Source organism: Struthio camelus, chromosome 20 (assembly GCF_040807025.1).
Source record: "Struthio camelus isolate bStrCam1 chromosome 20, bStrCam1.hap1, whole genome shotgun sequence".
NCBI classification, from domain to species: domain Eukaryota; kingdom Metazoa; phylum Chordata; class Aves; order Struthioniformes; family Struthionidae; genus Struthio; species Struthio camelus.
The window spans coordinates 4,251,298-4,268,249 of NC_090961.1; the positions used below are offsets into that span (position 1 = coordinate 4,251,298).

The 16,952-nt window shown below is 45.1% G+C and overlaps 1 protein-coding gene across 2 annotated transcripts in view; it reads right to left on the reverse strand.

Annotated features, from left to right (window-relative positions):
• The window catches only part of COL5A1 (collagen type V alpha 1 chain), a 177,191-nt gene that overhangs the window by 131,126 nt on the left and 29,113 nt on the right, over positions 1-16,952 (reverse strand). For both annotated transcript variants that reach the window (XM_009665728.2, XM_009665729.2), the window contains exon 2: positions 5,678-5,845. In XM_009665728.2, the coding sequence (XP_009664023.2) occupies positions 5,678-5,845 (168 nt within the window). The remainder of the gene's footprint in view (positions 1-5,677; positions 5,846-16,952) is intronic.

A 16,952-nucleotide genomic window follows, 5' to 3' on the forward strand; every position in this document is an offset into this window, starting at 1 on the left:
AAGCAGAAGTAAGTCTGACAATCAGTAGGAGACATTAGTTTGCCTGCATATTTAAAAGCAGCTAGCAAAAACTCTCTTAGCCTGTTAGGTGAGACATTGAGGGTTGTCTCCTTCACCCAGGATAGCAACCCTAGCTGCTCAGGTGATTGCCATGGGTATTTTTACAAGGTCTGAAGGATTAAAGCAGTACAGTGTGTACTGCTTTAATCAGTACAGAGCCAACACTCTTCACAGGGGAAGGGTCTATTCCCTGCAAGTCCAAATCAACCCATTTGAAGTTTCAAGCCAACATGGACATTACCAAGTCACACATACTCCGCATGGGGTACAACTCCTCAGTTTGTATTTTCTTTGCCATTCTAACAGAAATAATACAGACAAGAAAGTTGAGCCCAAACTGAAAAATCTAGATGCATATCCCAAACAGGAGGTCTTAAAAACGCCAGAGCTAGTAGTTAGTAAAGCAGCTTGTTTGATCAAATTATTATTGGAGTTGGGATCTACACCGCATAACCTCTTCACATGCTGCATTTCAGCAGCAAGATTTTGCAGGGTATCTTTCCTTTAAGGTTCAGGCTTTCAAAACAAGGGTTGTATTGTACCACTGGGTATCTAGCTGGGAAATCTTAAACCAAGGCACAGCACAGTAAAGTGGGGCAGTCCTGTCCTGGGCAGTGCGATGCGTGTGATATGACTCTACGTGTGTGGCAGCTGGCTGCATGTGGGGAAGGGAACAACACAATGGAGCATTTTTCAACTGCAGATTCGTAGCCATATAAACCACAAAAAATATTAAGCTCAGGGCCCAGAAGCTTCAAATAGATTTCATGCTCCCCTTTAGGCTTTTCTTAGATGGTATCCTGGGGCTGCATAAGGGATTTTGACCCAGGGAGGGGACAGGGAACATGAGTGGGAAATTCTTCCAACCACAGTAAAGCTAGGAAGTTCAAAAGCAAGAGACCACAAAAATCACCCCTCCATTTCTGTCTGGGAGTTTGCTGCAGCTTTTATTAACAAACCACTGTGCTTATTTTAAATGAATTTAGCTGCTTAGCTTTAATTGAAAGCCATGTCAGAAAGGACGCATTTACAGCCAGCCAGCAGGAACACTGTCCCTCATAGGGGAAAACTCAGACACTGCAGGACATACCGAGGATACCTACAAAGACACATTGCATTTACCTCAACTTAATATCCCCTAAACACTAGGATAAAAGCATTTAGCAGTATTCTGAATGGAGGACTCGCAGCCAACAGTTAAACACCATGATTTCAGGCCAATTCCCCTAGGACACAGACCCAAATATTTGGCAAAGGAAGACGACATGATTATTGTGCCTCCCTGTAAGATGAACTGAGCTTTATCTCCCTCCTGCTGTACACAAATTCTCCTGTAGCTTTGAATCAAGACCATACGCCTTCCTGGTTCCAATTATAGGCCACAGTTTTGGGCCTTTTATGTAAAATAGTTCACGTCCAAAATTTCATTATGAATCCACAATACAGTACCTTTCAACTTGGACAAGCTGCCAACTCATTAAAAAGCTGCTTTTAATTTTTTTTTCATTATTACTAAAATGTCTCCATGGTGATGCGAGTTTCTCAACCCAAATAACCATAATGGATGAATTATAGCTGACATTACTCTGTTATTGCTCTGCTATCCTGGCAAAATAACAATGCCTTCACTGTCATAGTTAGAAGTGACCCAGGCTATTGAATGATGTATAAAAACCCATCCACATAGACAGCAATAACAACAATAATAAATACATCACAATAAATACATGAAGCACACAAACTGACCCAAATCCCCTTAAAGACAGAGACACACCCACTGACAAAAGGTTTGGGATTATGACCTTATATTCTATTCCACGCCTTCAAATGAGCTCACACTGAAAGATGTTGCATAGCCATCTCTTCACCAAGGGGAACTGCATCAATGCTGAATCTGACTTAACATAGGACTTGGCAATGGGGTAAAGTTCTCAGGATTGCTATATACAACATCCTGCAAGGCAAAGGGTTAAAACCCCAAAACCTGCAGAAAGAGCTATAGCCACAGGAGACTGCTACATGAACCGTCACCAAGGAGGGCTGGGGTGGGCACAGACAAGACACCAATCCCTCCACCACACTCAGCTTTCCACACTGAAGCCATTACCTTCGCATGAGAACATTTCATCTTTGGTGCGCTCTGATACTTAGCTGTCTGGGAAGAAGAAAAATCCATATACCACTCTGGTAGCTTGTTTGCTGGAAAGGCACAGAGTGACCCTGGGAACACCTGTCCTGACTTTGGACCTCCATCTTCCATGCTTTCGCTGTGCTGCCATTAGGAACCAGTGGGCGGATAATGGAGAGAGGAGTCCCCCTCCACGAGCACAATTTCATCATCAGTTCATAGTAACAGCCCAGCTCAAACGAGTGGAGTCAGGCTGAGTTTCTTCTTAAGCGCTGTGACCAGGAATCAAAGGCTCCAGGGCAATCGCATTGCCTTCAGAATAAGGACACTCCTAATGCTGATCTTACAGGTGTAAACAAATGGGGCCTGCTGCTGATCTAGGAAAGCTGTAGCAGCTTAAAAAGCAAAAATCAGAATGAATTCTGATACTGCAGTGAACTAATCCAGGTCCTGACATAAATATAAAGCAGATCTGTTGTGTGAGACAGCGTCACCTCCACAGCCACTTTTCAAAGGAGAACGGCTATTCAAAGTTTTGGCCTTTGTTTCATCCGAGAAAACTTTCAATTTTGGAATGGCTTATTTTCCTCAAAGATGACTGTTCAGCCTATAGTAAAGATTTTTTAGCTCTTAAATATATATATATGCAGACACTCACAAGCAGCACAGAGAATATGAAGTCTGCTAAGAGAATGCAAATGACATTTTGCTGGCTGCCACTGAAAACTTTGCCTTTCTTGCCTCTGCTGGAGAGCAGTTTTGCTGGGAAGCAAAACTTATTTAGGCAGCAAGGACAGAGCATCTCAGCAGATTTTCTCACTTTTGTGGGCTTGAAAAACAGACAGGCTTTTTTATATATATATATATATGTGTGTGTGTGTGTATATATATATATATCTTGCTTTGTTGGCTGTGGCTACAGAAGCAGAAGGCACAGCCCATAAAATTACCATCTTAGAAAAACATCAACTTCTAATTAGCACAAAATATTACATACAGTGTACGTTTGCTTAGGGTGCTCTGTAGCAGAGAGAGTTATGTTACAACCCACCCGTCTGTTAATGTGAAATCACTAAAACCACATTTCCCCTGGTACACTGCACTACAATTACTTTGTTATCTTTATCTCCGCTCATTCATTTGGTGGTATGAGCAGAAGTCACATCTAGTTATGGAGATATACTGAGACAACATCTGTGGATCTGACGGAAAGCATGGGGTTCTTCATTGGTCTTTGCTTCCTATTTCCTCAGCAAGCAGCAGACTAGGATCAATGACTTTGAAAGTCTTGGCAGGGGGGACAGACGTGCTTCAACCACCACATGGTCATCCAGATTGTGGAATGATTTTAAAATTGCTTGATGACACCAAGGAAACATCATCTAGATCTTTTCACCCAAGAAAAAAAGTTGAGGCAAAACAAGAACTTGAAGAGAATATATCAAATAGGAAGGTGGGACAAAACCAAGAGATCTGCTGCAATACTGAACTCTCCTGTGACCAGGATCAAGTTCTGCATGCTGTGTGGTGTTAAACTTTACCAGAAACAGCAGTCTCTGTTACATGAGCCATTCACACCAAATAGCCAGAAGACTCAAGCATTGCTTCTATTTCTTGGGGTCACTGTTGTTGCTTCCTGGTTTCCACACAGGCCATTAGGCAGGACTTCATGGCAGTTAATGTGACCGCTGGAAAGCTCCCCCCCCCCCCCCCCCCCCAAATCTGGTCTGATTCTGTACTCCAAGCTGGAGATGTTTCTTCAAGCACTTCTGGGCCAAAACTTAACATTCCCTATATCCACTAGTGCAGTCCACAGGGAGGTGAAGGCATGAACTGGTGGAACGAGTGCAGCTGGGCATGTGACAACAGTCATAATCCGAAAGGACTATCCTGCCCTGGGCAGGAATCTTAATAAAGACATGGATAAAGAGCCTGTTCTGCACTTCAGACTTTGAAATAGGGCTTCAGGGAAAACAGAATAGCTCCTAAGCTAAGGGTTGACTGTACCGTGGAGGACTTGTCTCGAGCCAAGGCATGCTACACCCCTGTCTCTGCTGCAGCCACTCTCCTCTTAATGTCTGGCTCTCAGTTATTATGCAAGACACACAGGAAGGATTAGATAAAGGTTATGCTCATGTTCGCCAGGGATTAAATATAATTCACCTGCTTACTGTCACAACAAGATAATAAGTCTTAAAATAATCTTAATGACTGTCTTCAGTGAAGGAAATACAGAACTAAGGGATGGAAGCGCATCCACAGTACAGCCTCAGAGTCCTCATTTAGGCCGCTGACAGACTGGGTCTGATAGATGCAGCACGTTAATTAAAAGTATTGGTAGCAGCATGTCACATTACCTCTGATTTAGCTAATGGATTTTGTATCATTAAGTTTCTTACAAACACACAAGGAGCATGTGCGTGCACCTGCTTTAAGTCACCTGCTGCTTTGCAACCAAGTTATACAGTGCCCTTCTGCCTACTGTTAAACATTCAGCAAAGGTGCGTTTTTCACAGGAGGAACACGTTGCCAAACGTCATGCATGTCCCTGAAAGACATGAGGAACCCTGTCATACAAACAGGCCAGATTCATCCCTGACACTTGCAAACTTCCAGAGTCCATGAGATACAGGACTTTCCACAAACCTAGAAAGCCCTGCAATTCCTACTCCCAGCGTCCCTGAACTTCCATGTAAAATAGCAATACAGCAGCACTCCTGTACTCTCTCTGGAGGTAAGTTTTTCAGTGGTGACTATTTGTTCAAGATGATGAAGCCCTCAAATAGTGAATAATTTGGCCCGTGTGTGTCTGGTCTTTTACTACAAGCACATTTTGCTCTACAGCACTGGTTGTCCCTTGACTTGAAACATTAAAAATCCCCAGTTTATCCTCAGTGACGAATAAAATGGTCAGTGGCCCACGTGCTCTTTAAGGGCTTTGTGAACTTCCTGCATCTTAGTGGCAGTCTCTAATGAAACTGGTCTGACTGATAGGCATTTCTTCAAACAATAGCTTTTCTCAGGACATCTGCTCTTGTGGGGCAGTCTATTATTTTTATATGGTGATTATTTGTATTATGAGACACACCACAACCACAGAGTAAAACCCTACTGTGCTTGGCACTCTACAATTACAGAGCAAAACAGTTTGTTCCTTTGCGTCTTCCAAGTCTTTCTTCCCAGCTGGATTTCACTGTGTGATAATGGGACAGTAGAATAGGAAGAACAGAGGTAGGCATAGGCTACATCTTCCTCAGTGAAACCTGCCATTGCATTCAAATGCAATAATGAAAGAACAGCTATTGCAATGTTATTTCACGTTTGCAAGTCTGCATTTCCCCAAACAGTAGAATTGCTCCTCTGCCAAGGGAGCACGTGCAGACACCGAGAAAGCAAAGGAAGTGCCCAGTGCCCTGTATGTGCCTGGAGAATCCAAGAAAAGGACCAGGTATTCCCATATGCTAGCCAAAGAAAATGGTGTAGACTCACCAGGATACAGCTGCTTTGTTGGTGCACTAAGCTGAGCATCTTTTGTTACTCGATAAGCAACATCTGCTTCTTTTGAAGATCTTCTGCTTGTGCAAAACCCTGTTGTTTTTGTTATACCATCAGGTAAATTGTGAAAATCTAATACCTTCAAGAGATCTGCAGGCTCAGCTGTAAAAGAAAAAAGGAGAAAACAAGAATTAGCAGGCAACAGTATTGGCATTTGCTATGGGCCAAATCATTGGCCCATATCACACAAATCATTCAGCGTGATTTTAAAAAATAACAGATGAAATATGTTTTCAACACATCTGCAAATACAATGTTAATATCAGCTTCAAAGCTGCAACACTGTACTGCTGGTCAAAGACACTAATTCAATACAGAGAGGAACAGTTTATCATCTCTCTGCACTAGGAGAGAAGGGAGAATTACTATCTTATTAGTAATAGTAGTTATATATTTTCTGGATGTCTTCAGTCTCCATCATTCAAGTACATCCTAAAGATTAAGCATTAGACAGAAAATTCATGATCTCCAAGAGAAAGGTTTTAAATCAAGACATTGTCATCATCCTGAGGCAACCATTCTGATCGTTTTCTCCAAAGTTGGTTGACCCTAAAAATTGTTTTGAGGCAACTAACCTGGCTAAGTTTCTCTAAAGGATTGCATGCTCACACCATGGAGAAGAACCGTCCATAAAGTCACACCAGCTGGAACAACAGGTAAATGCAGTCACGCCTCAGGGTAGAAACGAGCTATGGCAGAGAAGGGCTATGCTGCAAGCTCAAAGGGGCTGCTCCCACCGCCTGCAGGCTGGCTCCGCTAGCCATCCCCAGCTGGAAGCCACACCATGGCCGCTCTCACACTCCCCTTGCAGGCATGCATGAGGGTTTGCTGCACAGCACCTAATCCCTGCAGGGACACAGCACAACTCCACTGCCCTCACCAAGGCCTGAAGCAACCAAGCACCTTCCACAACTCACCACAAGCCTAGATCTGTCCCACTGAATAAGTCGCCCTCTTCACCAGGTACTCCCCCCTAAGACACGCCAGGATTTCTGCACAGCCACTGGTGCCTGCCAGCATTCAGCTGGGGTTACCAACACAACACAAGCGTTACAGAAGAGGGGAAAAGTCCAATAACACCCTGGCTTAGGAAGAACCTTGTTTCTGGTTTCTGCAGCCTAAGTCTGCCACTTCAGCTGGGAACTCGAGGCAGACTGCAGGGGTTTGGCACCTGCAGGCCTTCGGCAGAGGATGCCTCAAAGTGAGCTGCAGAAGCATTTTGACTAATGATGCACAGGAAAATGCTCTATTCCTCAGCAGACCTCAGCCACATCCCATTAGGCTCATAGACTGATTAACATTTGGGGGAGCAAAAGCCTCATAAACCAGCTAATGGAAGAACACGTCCGTTATGCCCAGTGCTCCCTGCACTAGCTAATTCCGAGCTAGTTCATCTCCGGATGTTTAAGTCTCTAAAAAAGCAATTGCGCAATGTGCACGTTGCATCTCATTACCTTCCTAATTCTTGCTCATGTCAGGAGAGATGGTGCCTCCAGAAGAGGAGTAACCAGACCTGACTTTAAACACTTAAATTATTCTGGATTTTGACCTAATACTTGGAGCAAAGCACTGTCAAAAAGATGAACCATCCAACTCAGCAAAACCCTGGCAGTGCCCAAAGCAAATGTCTGCACAACAGCTTTGTTTAGCCTTGTCTAGAAAATATATCACAGCTGTGTTCTTTTGCCACATAATCCATTTTCCCTGAAGAGTGATATTACTCAGACCCTCAAGGACAGCCACATATTAGGTAGTCCAACATTTGTAATGGTATGCCAAACAAGACCCCTGGGCTGGCCGGCCCTCAGCTTCTCTCAGTACTCTCAAGCTCTCTTGCCAAGGGTGCAATCCTGTTACCAACTCAGAGAACCACAAACAGCCCATCTACATACAGAAAGGTGTACGGCATCTCCTTCATTGCAAAAAAGGACACAGATCTCCCAAAAGGCAGGAAAATAATATAGGAGAAAACTTGCAAGGGAGACACAAATTAAATAAGAAACCACCTCAGGTTGGGATCAAGCACGTTACTAAACACCAGAGAGGAAGGAAAGGGAGACGATTTGCAAGGTGGGGGCGGGGGGTCCCCAAGGGCACATGCTTTACACAAGGAGGGGCATCAACGGGGAAAGGCTACAGCATGCACATTAGCACTCGAACACAAACACCCCAGCAATGAAAAGAAACATCATGAACAGATCTGTTAAATATAGCAGGCTGTGGTTACCAAGATATGCCTAGTATTTGCATGGAAACATCACGTATATTGTTAAATGGCATGAGAAGTTTCTAGTCCGCAGAATTTGGGCCCTTGATGAGAGATTACAAACATATGGCAAATTAAGTCAACACTGCAGATAAACCAGCTGAGAAAGCCTGGCCCCCAAGAAGCATGCAGCTGCAGTGTTTCCCCATCTTTCTCATTCTTGTTAGACACAGTCCATGGATGGCACACATTAGTCAAAGCTACCCTCATAGCTTGGATCTTCCCACCGCCTTTAACAGTGTTTTATTTTAATGCAAAACCTATCTGCATACACATTGCCCAGGCTGACTTTAAACAAATAAAATCATAACAAAACACTATCTCTTCTTTCCAGGCACCTCCCTGGACTCCAGGAGATTCATATCAGTCCATTCCTAGCCGTCTTCAAAATTTGAAGAGAGGGGGGGAAAAAGGCAAAGAGGAAGGGGGAGGGGAGCTGAATTCCAGACTCCTGACATCAGCCTGCTGCTTCTGAAGCAAAGGCTGCAGGGGGAATTTGGAGACTCACTCGCAGGACTGAACATAAGCCATTCCTGGGGAGAGCCTGCCACAATATTTGCAGAGAACAGGACTGAAACATCTGCAGGAGAATCAATCAGCCGAAAGCCCATCTGCTATTGTCACGAGAACCAGGCAAACATCTCCTTTAGCAAGGGAGCCCCAGCCCACACCAGAGCCAGTCACGGTCATCTCGCAAGAGAGAAATGTACAGTGCTGAACAAATTAAATAATACCTATTGTGATGGTCTGACAGCTAACAAATTGGGCAACGTATTAAGAGGAAGGAAATTCAACATAACAGAATAAGATCTTGTCAGCTGTATACATCTTTTTAATAGAATTACACCACATTCAAGTCAGAAGATAGCTGCTTGCCAAAAGTCCCCGGAGCAGTTGGAGGAAGGTGATGGGCTTTCGACAGAGCTGGACCTCCTCCAGAATCGACAAGCCTGCGAGCAGGTAGCAGTCTCAACACTCCAGCCTCCTGCCACAGCCCCATTTCTATGCCCTGTATATCACTTTTCTCATTTGTAAAGGATGACTCAAATATCTGCCTACCTCCCTATGATGCTGTGAGGCTCCAAACACAACATGCAACTCCTCTCTATTTTGCAGAAATACACCACGCTAACAACAAGGACAGAATTGATCCAATCAAAGATATTACAGTGGAACAGCACTCTGGACACAGCACTAGCAGTGCAAAGCAGACTGCCAACTACCCAGGTCAATGGAAGGAGAGGAAATGACTGCTGGTCACAGATGCGTGCAAGTTTATCTCACCTCTGCTCACTCCTGGAAATCAAAGGAGAGGCAAAGAGCCAGCTCATGCCCTACAGACCACTCATATTGCACTTAATCACTAAAAGCACTGGTGTGAGTAGGACTTCAGTAGCACAAAAGTCTTCAGCTAACACTTTCCAGAAAGATGAGCTTCATGCAGGAGAACCTTTTATTCATGCTCAGCTAACTAGTTTATCTTCCCTTGATTCTTTTCAGCCAAATCTACACTCAGTAACCTCCCATTAGGAGCTGTGATTGAATTGGACATAGAAGGACAGAGACCAAACTGACTAGAAAACAGGCCCTACAGGGTATTTCTTACAAGCTTGCACTGGGCTTGGCCTTCATCCTAGAACTGAATTAGCTGTTGCTTTATAAAAGCTCTTTTTTTGGCTTGCTACTTTATGAATAACATTACTATGCAACATTACACACAGGATCATTCTTTCAATCAAGATGCACACGGCTGCTCAAAGAGACTGACAGCTCTGCTTTTGCCCTGATGCGTTGGAGGAGGTGGCAATATATCCAGCACATGGAAGAGGTGGCCAACCACAAATAGCCAAGAGCAATTCTACACTGCAGCTGGAAACCTTTTATACAGTTTGGAGTTAAAAATCACGAAAAGAGAGGATGATAACCCCATTTCGTGTTGATTGGCACTGCAGGCCTCTCTGCTTCACCTCCTCAGCAAAGGGGCAGCCGCAGAGGGCAGAAAGGGGAAGAGACACTTGCAGCTTCGGGGCTGGAGTCCAAGGCTGGGGAGGTGATGGTCCCTGCTGCCAGCACGCGAGCTGGACGGCTGCGAAAGCAGCATGCAGAGCTAAAGAGTCTCATACAAAGGAGTGAACCCCAGCACGCCGGACCTCACCCTTCATCCAGCAGCAGGCTGTAACGAGGGCTGTTTTGCGCCGATGTGAGATGCTGTCCCAAAAGCTCCTGCTCCCAAAGGCGCAAAAGCCCTCAAATGAGACAGAGGGAGCATTATTCCCCCATTTTAACGAGGCAAAGGAGCTGAGTGACTTGCTGATGAACCCAAACAGTGGCAAAAGTAGGAATTAAATCCCCAGTTCCTCAGTGTCTGACCAGAGCTTTAACCACAAAAAAAAAAACCTTCCTGTGTTAATCAGGTTCCTAATTAGTTAATTACCTGCTAAAACCTGAGGGAGAGGCAGCTGGTATTAACTTTACAGCTCCACACTCCAGGCTGCAGACTGGCCAACAGCCACCTTCCCCCCCCCCCTCCACCATCACCACTTTCTTACACATTGACATTACAGCAAACCAAGCAGGACACATCGAAACAGCTCCCAGCTGGCCTGGACACAGGCTCTGGGCAAGAGAGGGCCCTTCAGCCTCGCCTGCCCCCCCCAGTACCCTCCAACATGGCACAACTGCCTCGCCTGACCCGCCAGCCCCAAAAACATCCCCTGACCAACTCGGAAGGGAGCAGGGGTACCATTAACATCTGAAGGTGAACACTGGAGCACGCCCAACGCCCGTGACTGTGGCAAACACCATCCTCAACAGGTCCGGGCTGTTATTCTCACCCTTCCCTCTTCCTGAGGGCTCTCCAAATTAAATTTTTAAGAGGGGGAAGAGATCTGAAGCCCTTCTGGACACAGGCAATAATAAACAAGGATTTTTATTTATTTATTTTTATTGGCGTTACACTTGCTAGTTAAAAACTCGAATGTTGTTTAGCGCCTGCAGCAAAGGCGGGTTAAAGCCTTCTTCCCTGCACGCATCTGCCACATTCCTGCTAGGGCAGCAGCTTTAACACCACTAACAGCAGCACTAGCAAGAATAAGATGACACAGGTGGGTTCAGTCCTCACCATTATTCCCTGCTCTATCCCAGAACAGCAGAACTACAAACCTGCGCTGGAAATCCTGGGGAGAAAAGGCCTTTCCTAGGGGCTCCCTGGTCGCGTGCCCCCAACAGCTGGGCCTGACACTGCCTGTGTCTTGGGTGCATGGAAAACACAATGGAAGGAAATTCCCTCCAGTTGCCTCCCAGACAAAATACTAAAGAGCAGACCGGAGAAGCTGTTTGGAGCTGATTTGGTCTCCTTGAGTGGGCTTCAGGGAGAACCTTTCCCTAGGTCCAGCCCATCCCTCCCCCGGCAGCCACGCAGGGCCCAGCCTGGGCCGCCCAGGCACCAATCGCTCCGAAATCAAATCCAGACCCTCCTGTCCATATCCTGCAGGGCTAAGGTGTTTTATTTTGCCCTTTTCCTTTCCTCCTCCCCGAGGCCCAAGTCATCCTGGGGACCCCTGGTGCCAGCAGCTCCCTTTCCTCCTCCCCGCACCTCCGGCCACCCTCAACAGCTCCTGGGTCAACTCCATCTTGCAAGCAGGACGGATCCTCAGGAACACGAGACACAATTCCCTTCCCCATCTACCAGAAATGCAGGAGCCTAGTGGAAGCGGTACTATCGAAATGCAGCGCCAGGTGGATTCAAAGCTTTCTGAGGCCACATGGAGAAACCTGGCATCAGCCAGAGGTCATTAATCCAAGCCATGCATGTGCCTGTAATCATCAATTTTAACACCTGGAGCAAAGTTCTTGAAGGAACCCCAAAGCATTTTTGCCAACCATCAGGATACATAAGTCGCTTATACGTTACTGGCGGGTATCTGTGTTTCCAGCGTCTGAAAAATTACTAAGCTGCAACTAACAAGCCTCTAAACAATTCTCTCTCCCCTCATTTTTCTGGGCATTTAATTAAATCTCTATCCCCAAGGAAACCTGTAATATTTAAACTTACCACTGAACTGAAGGCTGAAGTTATTGTAGCCTCATGGTACTAGTGACAGATGTTTTCAGTGACCTTTCTCCTTCCGCAGGTGATGACATTTGGTGACATTTGCCCTCCCCCTGGCCCAGCCCTGCCCATCAGGACATGCTGTACAGCATCAAAACCACATTGTCCAGGGGACAAAACCAGGTTTTCAAAGAGGATGGTCTGGATTCTTATAAATTATGAAATTATGATTCTTCCAATCATAACCTCATAACATGAAGTTTTATAAATCTATTAAAGTTGCACTTTCCAGTTTTTAGAGTGTGATGTTCCAACTTTCCAAGGGGTCATTCAGCATTCAGAAAGGGGTTTTTTTTGTTTGTTTGTTTTAAACTAAGCAATAAGATGACTTCAGGAGCAGAGATTTTCAGAAAAAGAAAGCAAAAACCCAACGAGCTATCCTGGGACTCCTCACGCAAACCCAGTAAATTGGCAGTTATGCAATGCTGCTTTGCATCTCAAAACACTGCATATTTAGCACATGGGTAGACTAGGATTCAAGGGCAATCCAGACTCAAAGCCATCTGCTATAGCCTGAGATGTCATGTACCCAAGGCTGGGTAACACAGTATGCATTTGGTAGAAGGAGAAATGCTGTTTCTAGTACAGAGAGCACATCTGGAAAACCTACCTCAATTCTTAATGACTCACTGTTGCATTCATTTGATTACTAGTGAAAGGCCCCGGCTTGACATCCCTGGAGATCAAAGTCAACTCTTTGAGAACATTCGCAGTAATGAGAGCAGCAGACCAGCCCACACCATGCCCAGCTAATTCCTTCCTCTATTGGCCTGGAAAGAGCATGCACCTACCAGTTGACAAGAAAAGTCTACTTTCCCTATCACACCAGGGTCCTCATTGAAATGAGAGCAGTAACTGCAGCAGTTTGAACACTCCAAACAGTTTTGCGCCAAGTTTTTTCAACTTTCTTCCATTTACAGACCTCCACATTTTTTCTAGTGGAGCTGCAGCAAATTTTGTAGCAAAAGGTGGTATGTTGGTGAAAACAGATTTGCTTTTCCTACTGCCTTTTACTCACCCCATTAAAAGGGTCAGCAGACTCTTGAGGATCTCAATGGATCAAGAGCTCACAAGAGCTCAAAAGTTTTTAGCAGAGTGGTTTAACAAACCAAAATTGCACACACACCACTAGCACTATCCAGTGCAACATACACTTGCCCATGAGACAAGAAAACAGCTGTATTACAGCTGTAGCTAAAACTAGTCTTAAGAGGTCATAGAAATCCTTCCCCTCTCCTTGAAAACCACTGCCATTCCAATGTACTTCTGTAATTCTAACTCCTAGTATTTAAAGTCAAGGAATTATCCCCTTCCTCCAACTCTTTGCCTGACAATAGCCTTCCACAATAAAATATTCTCTATCATCATCTTGAAACATGCGCTTACTCTGCACAACAGACCTATTTGTGTAGTTAACATAATGAAAACATTTGGGGGGTCTAGAGAAGAGGTCACCACCATGTAATAGCAGAGAACTATTCTTCTATAATTGGTTTCATAATAGCTGAAGGGCATTCAAAGACCTCCAGGACTTCATGACACAGCACTTAGTCATGCTATAGCTTATGTGCAATTATTGCCAAAGACTCGAGGTCATAAGGTTAAAAAAAATGAGTAAGCATTAGTGTTCCCATTCATTCCAGGTCCACTCTGCAAACTTTCTCATCATTTAATACATAACCCACCAGAGTCTGAGTATTTGCATCCAGGCATCACATCATTAACAAACCAGCCAACATAAAGCAAACTTTCCATCTTAGCAGTAACGTAACAGTAAATAAGGTGCATAAGAATTATTTCAAAAGCAGTGTCTCCTTAAAAAGTACCTTGAGTCCCACAGAAAGGTGGAAAGAATCATTTTATAGAAAAAAATATATACAGTATCTCTCTTATAGATGAGATGTACTGCAGTTAACCTGCCCACAAATGCCCCGGATTAAGAAACTGGCTTAAATTAGCTTGTTTCTTCTGCATGTAGATCACCTGTATCCAAGGTGGCTAGTTTGAAGCTAGCTCTGTTGCACCTACCCTGCTGTCCTGACTCCTCACAGAATCAGCAAGTGAGCAACTGGACCCAGGTGTCCTGGCCCTCTGCTAATATGGCACATAGCTGTGCATGGAAGCACTTGTACCCATTCCCTTCAGAAAAGCTGTCCTTGATCTCCCTGCCTCATCAACTCTCCATCCCACCTTCACCAGAAAGAGGCTCATATTTTCAGGGCCAAAGGGGATCACTGACCATCCAGTCCAACCTGCTGCACAACAGTGAACAACTTTTAGATCATGTGAAACAGCTGAAGGACAGGGAACTTATATCTTTCTCTATGTGCCACCCCTCCTGCAGGGGCATTCAGGAAAAAAAAAATTAACATTAAATCTGAAAAATGAAGGGTCATCGTCCAGTCTCAGCTACACCAAGATAAATTCAAAGCTCTGAGCATAAGAGTTGCTGCAGGTTTCCGTCACCATCACCAAGACTAGAGCAGAGCCCCAAGCAGGAGCAGCTACAGCTCCTGTACCCAGCCGGGCAGCTGGCTCACCTACATAACCTCGGACAAGCCAATTAGTGCCAGATAGCTCTGTGGACATAAGCAGCAGCTCCACTTGCTTTAATAAAGCATGGGCCATTTATGCCACTAGAGAAGCTAGTCCTCAGCATCCCCATTTCTCATTTTTGTCACTCTTGAGCCAGAAAATCACCAGCTTACAGCATTATGTAAGGCACTTGCATCTGTCACCTAAGGATCTGCAAAGTTATTACTAAGATTATTAATTGGCCAAAATATATCCTGCACAAACAGCAGTAAGCAGTGCACTATCCTGTCTCATCGCATCATCTCCCAAACAGGAGAGGAAGATTCTGCAAGGCTGCCTAAACGCAGAGGGAAAACGTTCCCAGAAAGAGATGGAGGAGATGTTATTGTCTACTTCTAAAGGAAAAGGTGATTTCCAGCAGAAGCACAAAAAGCCTCCGAGCTGGGAAAGGTCAGCCGAGGGTGTGTTTGCACAGCAGCATCGCGGCGATTAGGAGGCAGGAACAGCCAGCTGTGACTCAGCAGAAGCACAGCGCTTTAATCCCAATCCGGGAAAGCCAGCCAAAGACTGGATCCCTGCGAAAGGGCGCCAAGCCCCGCTCGGCTGCGGGCAGCGACGCTCCCTGCCCCTCCGTCCTCCCCGACGGCTAGACAGGACCCACGCCGGGACGGCTGCCCTGCTGCGCGCAGAGGTTCACACCGAAATTCCTCAGCACTGACAACGCTACCGTCAGGGCAACGCACTGGATGCTTTCCACCCTGCACGGAAACCAGCTAGGGAAAACAAACGGCTCCAAACAGTGGCAAAGGAACAGACCTTTCCCTTCCCATCTTTACCGGCTTCTGCTTTTTCTTTTTTTTCTAAAAAAAAGAGAATACTTTTCCATGATTATTTATTCTCTTAGTGCTAAATGAACACAAAATTCTTCCCTAGCCTTAGCGAGGCGGCTGCCCTTACCAGTATTCAGATCCAAAGGACCAAACTCAAACCTGCAGCAAGGAACAGCACTTCAGAAAGCGTGCCCGTTTGTCCTGGAGCCGGGGTTTCTCTCACTCTGGCAATTAAACACCGAGAGGTGAATGCTCCTGCGCAGTGATCCAGAGCCAAACGCAGACCAGAACCAGAAGCTGCCTCGGTTAGCTACATACTTCTATGGAGCCTGTGGGCTCCAGTTCACACTCAGGGGATTTCAACAATTCCTGCTTCTCATCTAAACACTTTTCACCCACTGTTGCACTCCTTGCTGCAGTCCTTGGACTACTGACTGAACAAACAAGATGGCAGAGGCCAAGTCAAAGCATAGACAAAAAATAATAATGGAAAGCCCCAGCTGCCATCATTCAACCATCCTTTGGATAGACTTATTACAGCCACTTGAATTCTTCAGCATCCCAACAGCCCAATAAAACAAAATGTTATATTTGGACAAAGAGAAAAGGCACTTTAAGATAGAGAATCGAGGAATATGAACTGCAGGACTGAGGCTATAGAAGTTTGTTCCCTAGGAAGGGACATAATAAAGCAAAAAAGGCCAACTACAAAAGGGTCAGATACTCATCTGGTGCACATCAGCTCAGTTCCATTAACTGCAGAGCTGTGACAATTCACGTTGGTCCAGATAGCTGAATATTTCACCAATGACTCATGTCATCCCCTTATGGTTTGTTTTTTTTTTTAAGGCCCAAATAGTCCCAACTGTGAACAAAGGAAACTATTATACAGAGTCAGATTCAAAAGACTGTATGCATAATCCCAAAAGGAAAAAAAGAGAAACCTGCAACTGATATACTGGAGCAGATCTGCAAGGATATATTAAAATCCAAGGATCAAGTAATCTTCATTTCTTTGAGTATATATCATTTTTTTAAAATTAATCAATCATTTGGGTTCCTAACAAAGCAGTGGTGTTAGCAGCTAACACCAAGCAAAGAGCAGGCCTTCCCTTCACTGAAGGCAATTAAACCACGCAAAAAAAAAAAAAATCTTAGCTGCAAATGCCATCCAAAACCTGACTTAAAGACGCAACACACAGAAAATTGACAGATGTTTAACACTGAAATCCCAGCCCCATTCAAGCCAAGGAACAAACATGCCATTTATTTGAAAGAACTGAGGATTTCAGATTCTCCCCTCAATAGGGGAAAGAAAAATAAAGCACTATAAGACTGCCTCCACCAGCACGGGAAGAGCCCTGGGAAGGAAGAGGGGTGCTAGGAGGGTCAGAGACAAGGCCGAGCTTTCTTCTGACATCAGCACAGCTCTGGCCAGGGAGATTCCTGCCGCGTGCCAGCGTGGGA